Here is a 14,273-nt window from a genome sequence, read left to right as displayed (position 1 = left end):
GAAAAGAAAAAAAAAAGCAGCATATAGTAAGCAGAAATCATTTTCTGGAAATATTTTCCCAGCTACAGTTGAACTGCCAACTTTAAACACGTTATTTTAGCATACAAGATGAATGTAGCTCAGGAAGAAGAAGAATCACTCTTCCTAATCCTCTTCTCATGCACCCTCCTCCAGCTTGTTCTCAAGACATGAAGCATTGCTTAAAAAATGCCCACGGAACAGACTGAAAGAAGTTGCTCCTCCTCTATATAGTTATTTATAACAGATAATCTTAGAATCATTCTTAATTCCAGCTCATCATTTATGGTGTTGGCACAGTTGTTCCAGTGAATTCAGTCTCATTATTCACCTTTGGGTTTTACACATCATCCTTCTTTGACCAGTGGATCCCTCACAAACACTTACAGAACCAAGTGAAGATGAATAATGACCCAAGGACAAAGCTCAGTGCTGAAATACTATGATTTTATGTCCAGCTACAGAAAAGCAGGGACATGTTTTGAATACACAGACGAAGCTTTAAGTGAAGCAGCAATACATCCATGAATGCCATGCTGTGTTGTGACTTTCCACCAGGCTTCTGCACTATGCCAAGACATTAAACAGCACTCAGAAAGTCAGCAGGACTGCTCAGCTTTGCTGTCAATGGCCACACTAAGCTTGGAAACTTGATAAAAATGTCTTTGGAAAAAAAACCCCAAACAGGAATAGGATCACCCACTTGGTTGAAAGTCACACCAAGGTGGGGATGATGGGACAGGTGCACACTTTTGGTTACCAGGATTATACTAAAAAGTGCAGAAGGATCTCATTAATGGCAGCATGCACTTCACTGATTTATTCCATTGGAGCAGCTTACCTAGTGACAAGACCTGCAGAAAGAGGAAGGGGCCAAGCGGATACATTTTTTCAAATGTATCAAAAACTTCACCAACAACATCCTCTTTAAACCTGCTTGGTGGAAGGGGGAACTACTGCTGAAACCCATAAGCACTTTACCCCAATAACTGAGATGTTTTACTGGGGAATCAAAGGCAAATTTCACAACGCAACCGTCTGAAAGAATTTTGCAACATGATCACCAGCACCATGAGTTCCACTTCAAGCTCACTGTATCTCAAAATAGACCCCACCAGCTTCCACATCCTATTCTGTTACAGAGATCACATTATCAAGGGTCTGCCACAGCATCCTGGGTCACAGCACCTACTCTGTAACTGGCACTTCCTTGCTAAAATGTGACTGTGGTAGTGACAACACGTGTGTCTTTCTCAGTCTCAGACTGCAGTGATCACTCACACACATGCTTTGGAATAGGAAGAGAACTCGGGTATCATGCAGGGAAAAAAAACCCCAAAATAAAAACAAAATCAACCATCATCACACACACCACTTGAAAATTCTTCAGCTAAAACTGAGCCATAAGCCACCAGTATAAGAATTTAAAGCAATCTGGGCAAACACAAAAGAAGGAATGAGCATTTGCTCTATCATCATGGCTGTCAACCTTTACCACTGCTACCATATAAGCAAACACTACTACTGTGTTTCCCTGCTGCTTGATGCAGAGACCCATGCCAAGTTACCTTCACAAGCACAGCAGCACATGGAGAAGAGGCCTTGAGGCATCCCTTCCACTGGCATCAAACAGGGAACAAGAGGCAGATGCCAGCCCAGAAGGAAAGCCTCCCATGAGGAGAAGTTCAGGGAGCCTTACCTATGTACAGAGAGGAATCTTTCCGCCTGACATGGTCATCGATGTAGGAAACTCCCAGGGGCTGGACAGGGGTAGCACCAATGCCCAGGAGGACCTGTGCCCCGATGAGCAGCAAGTACATCATGTTGGTGGCAGTCCTATTCCTGCAGATAAGGTCCGGGTCTGGTCTCTCGTCGCTGGTGGACCCGTTGACAGCGCACACATCCCTCCCTTCAGCTCCCCAGCGTATTTCTCCCGACTCATACTCGTACTGGTGGGTCAGGAATTCGGGCAAGGCAGAAAGAAGGGCACCCAAGGCCATGACTATCCCGCCACATCCTATCAAGCGTGGCCGGTGTCCTCGGGCTCCGAAGTAGCTGACGAAGAGGATGAGGGCCAGGTTGCCAATCTCGAAGCTGCTGGCAATGACGCCCACATCAGCACTCTGGAGGTTGAATCGCCGCTCCAAGGTGGTTAAAACACTCACCTGCAACAGAGAAATCCAGAGAACATTACATTCCGTGCCTTCCATTCTCCCCATACGTACTGTTAAAGTGTGAACTTCCTTGACTTTTCCTTGCAGCTGAAACCATACCCATCAAGGACATCCAAATCACAGTACAGTAGCTGACCTCCAAGCACGACCTGACTGTCCAAATACAGCCACACCAGCAGGTCCTAATACCAAGTGACATTTCACAGCCTGCCACCTGTCCGAGCACATGTCACTTCCGAATTCCTGTGCCCATCAGTGTGTATTTTGGATGCCTGCAGACACCCATGACTCCATGAGTCGTTAGTCTGGCTTTGGGCTCCCTTTCTATTTGAAGGCACAACCTTCACAGTGCACTGTCCCACAGAACCAAGGCACAAACCACACTGAGCTTCACATCCCGCCAGGCACCTAACCTTTCCCTTGGAATGAACTGCAGTTAGGGAGCAGCAGAAAACCCTGCAGATTGTTTGCCTGCACACCAGCACAAGGCCATCGAACCACTGAGAGACAGTGATGTACAAACAGGCAGTTTAGCTGCCATTGAATGCTTTTACTCAAGTATATAAATAAAATGCTGATCAAAGGGTTTAAACTGTTTGTGGATTAGTTAATGACTGGTATTGTCACAGAGTATTTTTGAGAAGACAGGCCAATTAAGGTTTACATAGAAGATTTAAATCCACCATGAAGGAGGGATGATTTAACAAATTGTGGGTATTTAACACTAAGAAGAGAGAAAGACATGAATAGTCTTCAAATATTTAACATTGCTCCAAAAAGAAATGACCTATTCTTTGAAGTCAAAATGGATGGGACAAGAAGTGACAAGTTTAAACTGCAGCAGAGACGATTCAGGTTAGATACAAGGTAGGGAGAAGCCAGATTTTACTGGTAGGGATTGTGAGGCACTGAAATATGCTGCCTGGAAAGGGTGCAGAGGTCTTCACCAGAGCACAGATCAGCATCTGTCAGAAAGACACAGGTATGACTGATCTTGCCATGGGGCCGGAAGATGAACAAGATCATCCCTTGAGAGCTCTTCCAATCTTGATTACATGGTGCAGTGAAACACAATGTGGATTTTCTGCAACAGTCACAGCACTGATCAGAGCATGAAGGATGAACCATTAAGTACCTCACTTGCTGTCAACCCCACTCAAGGGTATTCTCATGTCTATGGCAGTGTCCTTCTTCAGCAGTAAAAAAAGCAACAAAAGGAATCTTGAACGTGTCACAGAAATGCCAAAAACTTTTACCTTGAATAAAAAACTATCTGGTTTTTCAGACTGCAAAAGATGAAGGTATTTAAGGTTGTCCTAAAAGAAGCAGGTTTCTCTATTCCAAAAAAAATGTGATAAAGACCTCAGAGCAGAAGGTAGCCCCTGGATAGAACAAAAATAGCTTCCCACTGGAGGCACTGAAAATCTTTGCTGATAAACCTCACGAAGCAGGAGCCAGCCTGACCGACTTTAAAGTATTCTGACAGCAGTTCTTCTCCAGGGGCAGTTTGCCTCTGCTAGGGTACACCAGGGCACAGTTGGACAAAGACAGCCCCACTGGCAACAAAATGGAAAATGGAAACAACCCACTTCTGCTGCTTTGCATAAGCAAAAGCTCCCAAACCTGACTGTGATAAGTGTCCAAGTCAAATCTCCAAAACTGGACTCTGTTCATATTTTCTGAAAATCCAGCCTTCACATACAGGCAGCTATCATTTTATACCGCCACCAGTGTAATCCTCCCCAACTAAAGAGCTGGGGAAGGCAAGGTGAAAAAAACCTAAAAATCAAATCCTATGAACAAAGGCAGTGCAAGAGCAGTAATTCCTCCCATGCCAAAGCCAGGTGTGTGTGTCAGAGGGAGAGGAGATTGCCTGCAACAGCAGGTGCAGGTCCCTGTTAGGATGGAACAGCTCCGTGACTCACGAGGGACAAGGGTGTCCTCTGAGCGAGGGCACAGCACAGTCTGTCCCTGCTCCAGCAGCCTCGAGCAGTGCTGGAGCTCACATTCCACAGGGACACTGCTGCTCCCAGCCCTCTGTGGGAGCTGAGCAGGCAAGCACAGACACTGCTAGAAAACATTATGCTGGTGTTTTCACACAGCAAGGCACGCCACGGTCTGTATCCCTACAGACAACATCCCACAGCCACAGGGAGATCCACCAGGAACTCACCCACTGGAGAGAGAGCCACAGAATGGTTAGGATTGGAAAGGACTTTAAAGATCATCTATAGTTCCAAACCTGCCACCATGGAAAAGGATTTACCATCCATGGTTTTATTGCAAGGTGTGGTCTAAGGGGGCTGGTGCTGGGGTCCCGTGAACGCCAATTTTGACGGACTGGGGAATCTCTCCAAGATCAATACATAGCTCTGAGCATGCAAAATTGTGTCTGTGGTGCTCATTTCTGAGCTGTACCTAGATGGGAAATTCACGCTTACTCATTACAGCTGTGTAAACTGAGGTAGAGAGCCAACTATTAATGAGACAAGTACAGTCAACAAAATTAATTTCTGATGGAATAATTTAGGCTGGAAGATTGAAAGCCAACAGTAGTGATTTCCCAAGGCCAACTGGTATTAACTAGCTTTGGAAGTCTCCCACATTTCGACCTGGCTGCCAAATTTTAGGCTTTTACCATACATATATGCAAGTGGCTAGAAAGCAGGATGGTGTTTAGACACGTGTGGGTGCCAGATCTCAAAAGGGTCAGAATTTGGACAGTTGGATTGCAGATACAAAAACCCACACCATTTCCAGGTGCAATTCACAGTGACGGAGACAGTAAACTGGTGACAAACTAGGGAACTTAAACCAGAGTCCCAGTTTTCATTCCACTCTTATTCCAGTGGGACTTCAGCCATGTTTCTCCTTTTTACAAAAGCTAACCCACTCACAGTAGGGAAAAGAGTCTCACCATCCCCTAATGCTTTCTTGCTTAACTTTGGGGAAAAGAATGAAACAAAAGCAGGAAGAGGGCAACAACATAGGGCAAATCCCAACTCTCTTGATAAAAGCTGGCAGTTTTTCTTCTGCTCATTCCTCTGGCCAGACCACACTGCATTATTTCCCAGTTTGCTCCTTCTGGCTGTAGCACTGCTACCCAGTGCTACCAGCTCTGCCTTTGCTAAGTGGGTTATAAGGAGCGGAGGGTATGGTGAAAGAACAAATCTACCATACCAGCCTTGAGCATCCAGAAGAAAATAGCATCCAAGTACAAAATGCTGAGACCAGCACCAGCAGTCTGGCAAAACTGACAGTCACAGTGAGGGGAAAAAAAAAATCCCAAAATAAAAATAGGGCTGAGAAATAAACTGTCAACATGCAGATTCTTAGCCAGAGAACAACAGCAACACAACTGCATTTTATCCAGGGTGGCTGCAGCCCAGCCAGCACAGCCCAAATTCTTACTATGACATTGGCTGTGACCTTACAAAGATCAACTACAAAATCAGCATTAGCATAGCAGAGATGTTACCTGCATTTATGCAAAATAAACCCCTGCCCATGGCTAAAATCATTCCCCCTCCCTCCATCCTCCAGTTTTATGGGACTTCTGCATATAAGGTTTAACCTGACTAAACTTGCAGTTTCTGTGTGGGATGTTCCCAGTGCCCTTGTAACTGTGCGATAAAAACACTGTATTGCCCGTATTTCCTTTCACAGTCCTGTTCCCCAGCAGATGAACCATCACCACTCCCAGACACTAATTCTGTTTATCCAGGGTTACATAAAATGTTGTAAAAGACACCACAGGTCCCTGTAAAATACTGATGTCACGTGAAAAGGCTGTGAGGATTATAAGAAGTCCCTTTGTGCTGATGCCAGGTTGTTCACTCTAGAGCACAGCCCACGTGGATGCTGTTTAACGGCAGGGAGGTGGGCCATGGGACGGTGCAGCAGCACAGCAGCTTCAGATGGATAACCTCCTGCTAAGACACAGCAGGGGAACACCAGGAGCCCACAGCTGTGAAGCTGCTACTTCCTGACTCCTGTCAACTTAACAGAGCTGTTTAGTCAGGGATGGAAAGATTCAACTAAGAGGGTATTTTGTTAAAAAAAGCTTCTGACCCAAGATCAAAACGTTTACCAGGAAGCAAAGACAGCACCCAGTAAAACTCATGCAGACAAGACAGAGAAGATCATGCAGTCTGACCCCAAGAAGTCACTGGTGTGAAACCACCCACAGGACCAGGCAGGTCCAGAGCAGGCACAAGGACAGAGGCAGGCCAGCGTTCTAACCATGGCACATGCCAGCACCCAGGAAAGTGGGAACAGCACCAAAACTGCAGCTTCCTATGGCCATGTGCCTGCCTGCAACCCTTATGGGCTCACATCTGTCCCGCAGCAGGTCACTGGGGCTCTGACCAGCCAGCATTTTAACTGCAGCACTGTACTCAGCCTTCTGTCATGCCAGCTTTGCTGCCTTCTTCCATGACTCCCATTTCACCTACTCCAGACATCTCCCACCCAGTTTTCGGCAGCAGCTCCACTGAGATGCAGCTCTTACACAGATCAACTGTGTGGCTCTTGTTTCTCCACAAGTTCACGCTCCCCCAGACTGGGTCTACTCCAGATCAGTCAACAGGACCACTGAAAACTACACCACTTTGGGCACCTGCACACCTTGCTCATGCAGAAAGCACGCTGGGCATCTAGAAAGGACCAAGTAACCCAGCCTCCTGGCTTTCTGTGAACACACTGCAACATACAGGAACTAGGAGTGATTAAAACTTGTAGCATGCTTGCCCTGCCTCCTTCTCTGACTGAGCCAAGGCAGGCTACACACACACATTTGGATCAGATGACTGACATCAAACAGGCCTGGGCTAAAGGGGCCTCCTAACACCACCCTAAAACACTCTTCAGTGATTGAAAAAGGAAAATGTCTCACATAACGCACACAGTGATAAATGACCCACATCAAAAAAAGAAGAAATCAATCACCACCTTAAAATTTTCCAGCCAAAGTAATTTGTATTGCAACTACTGTAACTACATCCACGGAAGCTTATGCCATGCCATTCTGGACTTATTTCAATAATACATGCTCACATTCATCATTCCTGCCTGTCCCAAATCTACAGACCTTGGCCTTTCTGAACCAAGGTAAATTTGTTTTCTCTGTAGGCTGTTTATTTTATATTAGTGCTCAGCAAAAATACAATCCACAGACCTGCTTCACCCTGTTACCCCAGTTTATCACTAAGAAATGAACTGAAGGCTGGGAGCACCATTATGGAGTCAGAGACACAGTACACTGAAAATGAATATCATATTGTTCGTATCTCCAATGATCAAGTCATATTCACCCACAGACTGTACAGTTAAGTTCATTGTATTAATAATACTGGGTTATATATAGAAAACACATTGACTTTATGCCTGAAGGGCCTTTTCAAAAGGCTTCTTTTTAATGTAAAATACATTTTCTCAGTTATGTGGTAAGAGATTGGACTTGAAGAGACATGTCTGCAGTGCTACAGGGTGTAAAATAATTGCCTGGCAACTACGTTCCCAAAGGAAAACAAACGCAAACCACCTCCCACAGTCTCCAATACGGAGCTGGGAAACACAGGGTTCCTTGAAGAGCCAAAGGGACCATGCCAGAAGTGCCACTCCTTCCAGGTGCCTCCACCCACTTCTTCAAGTGTCACCTCGTCCTCTCTTCCAGCAGCTGTGCAGGATGGGGCAAATGTGATCCCATTGCTGGGAGACTCTAAACAGCTCTCCTCCTGTAGAGCTGGTCCCCAGGGGCTCAGCCACCCTCCTTCCCACAGCCACCAGGCTCAGGCTTCAAGCCCAAGGGAATGATGCTGATCCTCTGCTCTGACATCTTCCTGCTCCACAATTCCAGCACTGAGATGGATCACTTGTGGTTGAGCCAAACTTTTTAAAAGGCAGCCACTTCCTTGGCATTTTGCCCACTCCTTCCCCATCGGATGGCCGGGAAGAGGGCAACAACCTTAATACCCTCTGCACAAACCCAGGCAACTGCTCTTCTTGCTGCTCCTCACCCCGCTGAAGTAGGGAGGGCATCAGGACCTCCTGTCTCAGGCTGCCAATCACTTGTTTGAACAGCTTTCCTGGTCCAGTGAAGTCAGTCAAAACTTGAAATACGTTTTCACCATAGACGCCAACACCTGTGCTGGCTTTGGGCACACAGACATAAGGGAAAGCAAAAAAAGGTGATGATATGAACACACCCAAGCTGGCTCCGCTCACGGTCTGGAAATCATCTCTGCATAGAAATTTGCATTCACATGACAGGGATAATGGATGCCACAGCTGAACCCCTGCTGAAAGTAGGGTGTTATTAGCCTGGCTCTTGCTGCATGTGCCTGTGCTGTTTCTAGGCCAGCACCCAAAAAATCTGCAAGTTACTGTACTGGTGCCATGAGGAGTTTGCAGCTTGGATCTGTGCCTCACTGGTGTGAAAAATTCATTTGATATTCTAGTGACCAGCTCTGAGGTTACTGACACAGTCCAAAATAAGCATATGTTCAAGGTCAGGATTTTCAGGGCCTGAGAAGAGAGGGTATTGCACCATGCAGCAAGAGAAACAGCACATCACACTCCTAGCTGAGGCAAGGCACACATTTTTGTCAAGTTTCTTCTCTCTGGCATCACGCAGAAAACTATCTTGCCATCTCTTGTAGCCCACTGTGCATCTCCTCACCACATTTCAGCAGCCACAGCATCCTGTGCCACTGGCCCTTGGCCAACACACAAGGCACAAAACAAGTGTACCTGGGCACCTTCTGCAGGGTTTCACAGCTGTGCCACCAACACAGCCATGCTCCAGACTGCTGCGCACTGCAAACAGAGCAAAGAGTACTCAGCACCCATGGAAGATATCCTGTTTGGTCAGAAGCTGATACATCAGTGCAAAGCCACGGTTTGTTTCGAAATAGCTTAAACCAGAAAAAAAGCCACGTGCCTCTGAAAGGTAAACGTGCATTTTTCACCACTCTGGTGACCAAATACGCTGCATAAAAACCTAACCTCTAACCCAGGCACTCATTGCAGCAAACAGCAATGCAGGCAGGGCTGTCAATACCTTCCTCATTAGCTTCCTACAGATCCTGCATGGGAATGGGACACAGAGGGCTGACCCCCTTTCCCAGCTCCCTCGAGGAAGGGAAGGCGCAGTGCCCCATTTACAGCGGAGTGAACAAAAAGATCACTGGGGTGTTATTTGCAGCTACCCCCTCACGTTCATCATGGAAAGTCAGCCTGAGTCACCAACAGCTCAAAGCAGACCCAGGTACAGAGCCAGGCCACACGGAACTGCCTTAGCAGAACTTGAAAGGCTTTTTCTGTTGCTCTGAAACAGATGCACGCCACAGCCAAAATCTAGTTCTTGAACCTTTTAAAGTCCCAACCTACAGTGATATTAAAATCACAACCACAGACTTGTGTCCACACAAGCTTTCTGCCTCCAAGTCTGCTGTTCAATACTGACCTCACTGTGTGAAAGCAGGTGGTATTTTAGTCCCTGACAATGTATCTACATAAAAACACCCAGTGCCAGAATCCATTTTTAGCACAAACTTTCCTTGACTAGCACACTTACAACCAAGCCAGTAGATATTTGAATCCATACTTATTTTTAAATGTTATGTCATTTTCGCTGGCGGCCAAATAACACATCATAAACATGCAAAGAAGCACAAACCTCAACCCTGTAGCTGCATTTCTGCATGCTTTAAAAACTGTAGCACAGAACAGTGCTGCTGGCACATTTCAGACCTGGAGGATGAAGAATTCCATGTGGAATAAGTGCACAGAGGCAGGGGCTGGTGAGCAGGGGCAGCCAATCTCTCTGTCAAAATAAACAGCCCAGAGAAAGCTGCTGGAACATCTTTGACACATTCAGAGACAGATCGTTTTTTTGGTTTTTTTTCCCATGGCCAGCAAGTAGGTGTACAAAACCAGATGAAGAGGAATTTAAAGGGTATAATTTAAATATAGGCTCCTATGGTACTCCTGGCCACATACAGAACTGGCAGCAAAATTCATACATAGGTCTGAAACTCTGCAAACTGGGCACCATCATGCTGGGTGCCAGCTGAGATGAGGAGATTAAATTCATGTCACTGGAAGACTCTTACCAGGAAAAAAACCCCTTTCTATATACTATCTTATCACATGGACTATGTACTACCACTGGAAAGGCACAGTTCCAAGCTGTCACACTGCAGCACCCTCCCTTCTCCACCTCCACAACTGAATGCAGGTTTGCTTGTTCATCTAATAAAACGCTTCCTACCACAACACTTCCATGCCTGCAGAGAAGGCTTTCTACTATAAACAGGGCACTTACCACACAGAAACCATAATGCAAGCCCGACGAGGAAACCTGTCACGTGAAGGGCTTCTTGTTATCTTAATTTATGATCAAGAGCTGAACTCGGGGCTACGGGCTGACACCCGAGTTATGCCACAGTGCAGATGAAGAAGCAAGGCCTGTGGAGCTGGTTGCTGAAGCATTCCCAGCTGCCAGGCATGAACCAGGGCAGAAGTGACACAGGCAGGACACTCTGAGGCAGCATTAATAAAAGCTTTGAAGGAAGCTGAATTCGGTTTTCACGGTTGGAGGACAACAGTGATTATATAAAAGCTATTTACTGGGAGAGGAGCTTTTCTGACAAGTCCTACTACTTTTCTCCTCTTCTGCTGCTATCTCTCCTGCTCTGCCCTGTATCCAGCAGAAAGGATGCCTGGCTGCAGCAAATGGGAACTTGGCTTAGGGAGAAGTTTGAGGCCTTTCTCATCAACCAGTGCATCAAATGCTTTGATTTAGTAAGCCTTGGGACATAGGAAGCCATTTAAAAGGGAAACAACAAAATGGCCACATTGTACTGCCATCCCACAGCACTTCGTAACAACTCATAAAAGAAATACTGAATTACTGCGAACTTCTGCACGTGGAACTGGGGTCTCTCTAGCACCTAACCAGCAATACCCCAAGCTTGCCCCAGAGCCACATGTGCTGCTTGCTTATCCCCACCTCACACCCTGCAGCCCACACACGCACTGTCCGTGTCATCCTGCTTATTTGCTAAGTAACACCCTCCCACAAAGCTGTTCACAAACGACTCATTTCTCCTTTCACGGCGTCTCTGTGCAGTGCCAAGGGTACAAACACGAGCCATGTGCTGGCTGCTGCCAAACTTCCCACTAAAGGGAGAGGCAGGCTGGGAGGTGAGCAAGGAGGGCCATGGTGTAAACAGGCAAGTCATGGTTTGAAGGTGATCTTAAATCTACTTATTGTAGAATCGCCAGACCCTGAAAAACTTTATGGAGCACACACAAGGAAAACAGAAGTTCCCACCTCTTCTATTTACCTATAAGAGTCTGACATGAGCATAATAGGAGAGGGGTTCCCACAGAGGCTCACTGCTCCTAGGGACCTACCAAATTCTGGGAGGAATCCGCCCTTCGGGCACTAGAGAGTGGGAATGGTTTTGCATTCAGCATTTAACACAAAGCCAGAGAATCCACTAACTAATGGTTACTGTAGCCAACATGAACGCTCTCTCTTCTCTCCTTGAACTTTCCCAGTCTGTGATCTCTCAACCTCCACAGCCATTTCAAATCCCATGTTTTCATCTCCTTCCAGTTCTTCACTCACCCTTCGCAGATAGCTTCTACATGAGGTTAATTCTCTTTATACTCAGCTTCTCCCTGGTTCCTGCCTCCCCAGGGTACTAATTACAATAGAGTTTATTAGCCAGGCACATAACATTTAGACTCTAATTTTGCCCCACTTTAAAGGAAGCTAGACACCACTGAGACAGTCCACTGCAGTCAGTAAGAGGGAAGATATTCTTCAAAAGCACTTTAGTGGCTATGGAACAAGACTCCCATTTTCAAAGAGACACTTGGAGTAAGTCACTTCTGTCAATGACAGGATGGCTCAGAAAACATCCTTGAAAATAACACCCTCAGGCTCTTTTAAAATCCATCACTTACCAAAGAGTGAGTAAAGCAGCCCCAAGTGGTCTTTTCCAGTGAAGCCTCAAACAGCAAAAGGCTAAATGTTTCAGCCCTGACATTTCAGGCAGGTGTGAAAGAAACATTCAACAACAAGGCTTCATCATCACAGGTAAGATAGCACAAAATAACCACCCCATTAATTAATTTAGTTCAGCCTAATATGATAACTGCTAGAGACCTGGTTCAGGGCCCAAGCCTGGGGATCTCTTTCACCCCAGTTACCATCACTGGAGAAGCTCAGTGCCCTACACCACAAGATGACCACGGAACCTGACAATAACACAGCTAGCACATTTACTGATTGAGAGGGAAAGCCCAAAGAAGGCCTGGAGATGTCCATGACAAAGCCAGGAAATGAGCCCTGGTCTGCACCGACCCCACAAAATACAAACAGTAGTTTTTCCTCAGCCAACAAGCATTACCCCATGGGCTAAGCTGTCCTCTCCCAAGTCTGCCACATGTCACACTGTCCAAATGCAAATAAATCCAGATTTCTCTGGGCACAAATATTAGTCTTGACTGATAAAAGGAGTCAGTTTGGACATGACAGGTCTGGACAGCCAGCTGCAAAGTAAGAGCTTGGCTTGAAAATATTAGCCACATGTGGCAGGAATGTTCCTCTGTTCCTGCCAAGATGCCACCGTCAACAGAATCTACGTCACCAGTATTGGTTCAGAGGAATCCTCTGAACCTCTGCTGTTCATCATTTAATCTCTCACTTGCTTGAACAGTGGGGGTGAGGAGGTGGTCAGGGAAATACACAGTGACAGGACCCCTGGAAATGCTCCATGAACCTAATATTTTGGGACACTGTCTGGACACCAAGAGTTCTGAACACAATCAGGATGCTGAAAATCAAATTGAAAGTGTCTGAATCTATGCACTATGCACCACGGGGGGCAAACGAAGAAACCAAATGTTATTTTAGTTTCATTTGCACTTCCAGGGTAGCAAAGTTCTGTGCACCTCTTAAAGATCCCACTCCTTGAAGCCTCAGTGTGATGCCTAACCGAAATCTATAAAGACTTGATCAACAGTAAGTTAAGTACAAGCATTGGAGTAACCAGACACACTCCATTCATGTCAAAAGGCCTGGTTATCTAAACCAGAAGACCACACTTTGCCTCAAGCCATTTGCTGAATATTTTTGTCTGCTTTGGCCAAGCACTCCCCCAAACTGTAATGCCAACTCAGAGCAAGTCAGTTTGAACATGGAGATGCAGAAGTGTTGAGCTGGAAACATTGTAGGAGAACTTGGCGAAAAAACTTCCATGCACGAGACCATACAACCTAAAACCAAATCCCAGAAAGAACTCTGCATCCACATTTACCTCCCAGTTGTTACCCTGCTAACCAGTTGCCCACTGGATACCTGCCCACATATGCCAAAGATGCAGTCTATTAATGTGGGAGTATCTGAAAAACTTAGATAACAAGGGACCCTGAGCACTGTTCAGGGATAGACTTCAAAAGTTTGCAAACTGAAAACACACAGAACAGATTCTAGAGGCTGCATCCAGTATTTCCCAAGAGTCATTATATACAGCTACAGTAATTCATTAGGGATCTACTGAAATAAGGAGGCAAAATAAAAATTCTGGCAAAAAGCTTGTCCAGCATTGAATTAAACTGAATAATTCAAATCAATAAATGCCATCTTAAATCAGGGAGGCTACACCATAAGCTCCAAATGCTTCCACGAGAAACAGCAAGAAGGAATTTGAAACTTCTGCCTTCTTGCTAAGAAAGAGCAAGAACTGAGATTAGGAGCGACACAGGAGCCTTGATGCATCCTAGTCTATGGAAAATACTGAACTTCTGTACAGGGCCAGCATCTGAGAAAGCTTGTGCAGTCGTGCCAAATGACACAGCAAACCCACAAAACCGTGCCTCTAGCACATGGCTTACTGGTGTGGCTTAACTTCAATAGCCATCAAATAACTCCCAAGCTGATTTTGGAATCCATTCATTCACACAGTGATTTGTCAATGCAGAAGCGGCCTCAATTAAGCAAATTAGCCCATGGAAGTGAACAGTTTACCCAGCTCCATGGAATACTTGAATACTTTCAGCGTTTGC

At 45.9% G+C, this 14,273-nt stretch overlaps 1 protein-coding gene across 1 annotated transcript in view; it reads right to left on the bottom strand.

Annotated features, from left to right (window-relative positions):
• SLCO3A1 (solute carrier organic anion transporter family member 3A1) overlaps window positions 1-14,273 on the bottom strand; it is a 136,131-nt gene that overhangs the window by 111,217 nt on the left and 10,641 nt on the right. The window contains exon 2 of the mRNA XM_066196169.1: window positions 1,718-2,183. Within this exon, the coding sequence (XP_066052266.1) occupies window positions 1,718-2,183 (466 nt within the window). The remainder of the gene's footprint in view (window positions 1-1,717; window positions 2,184-14,273) is intronic.

The sequence above is a fragment of the Chamaea fasciata genome, unplaced genomic scaffold (genome assembly GCF_029207755.1).
Source record: "Chamaea fasciata isolate MVZ Bird 193981 ecotype frontalis unplaced genomic scaffold, bChaFas1.0.hap1 SCAF_14, whole genome shotgun sequence".
In the NCBI taxonomy this organism is placed as follows: Eukaryota; Metazoa; Chordata; class Aves; order Passeriformes; family Sylviidae; genus Chamaea; species Chamaea fasciata.
The sequence above is the reverse complement of the archived record's forward strand: the minus strand, read 5'-3'. Positions and strand labels throughout refer to the sequence as shown.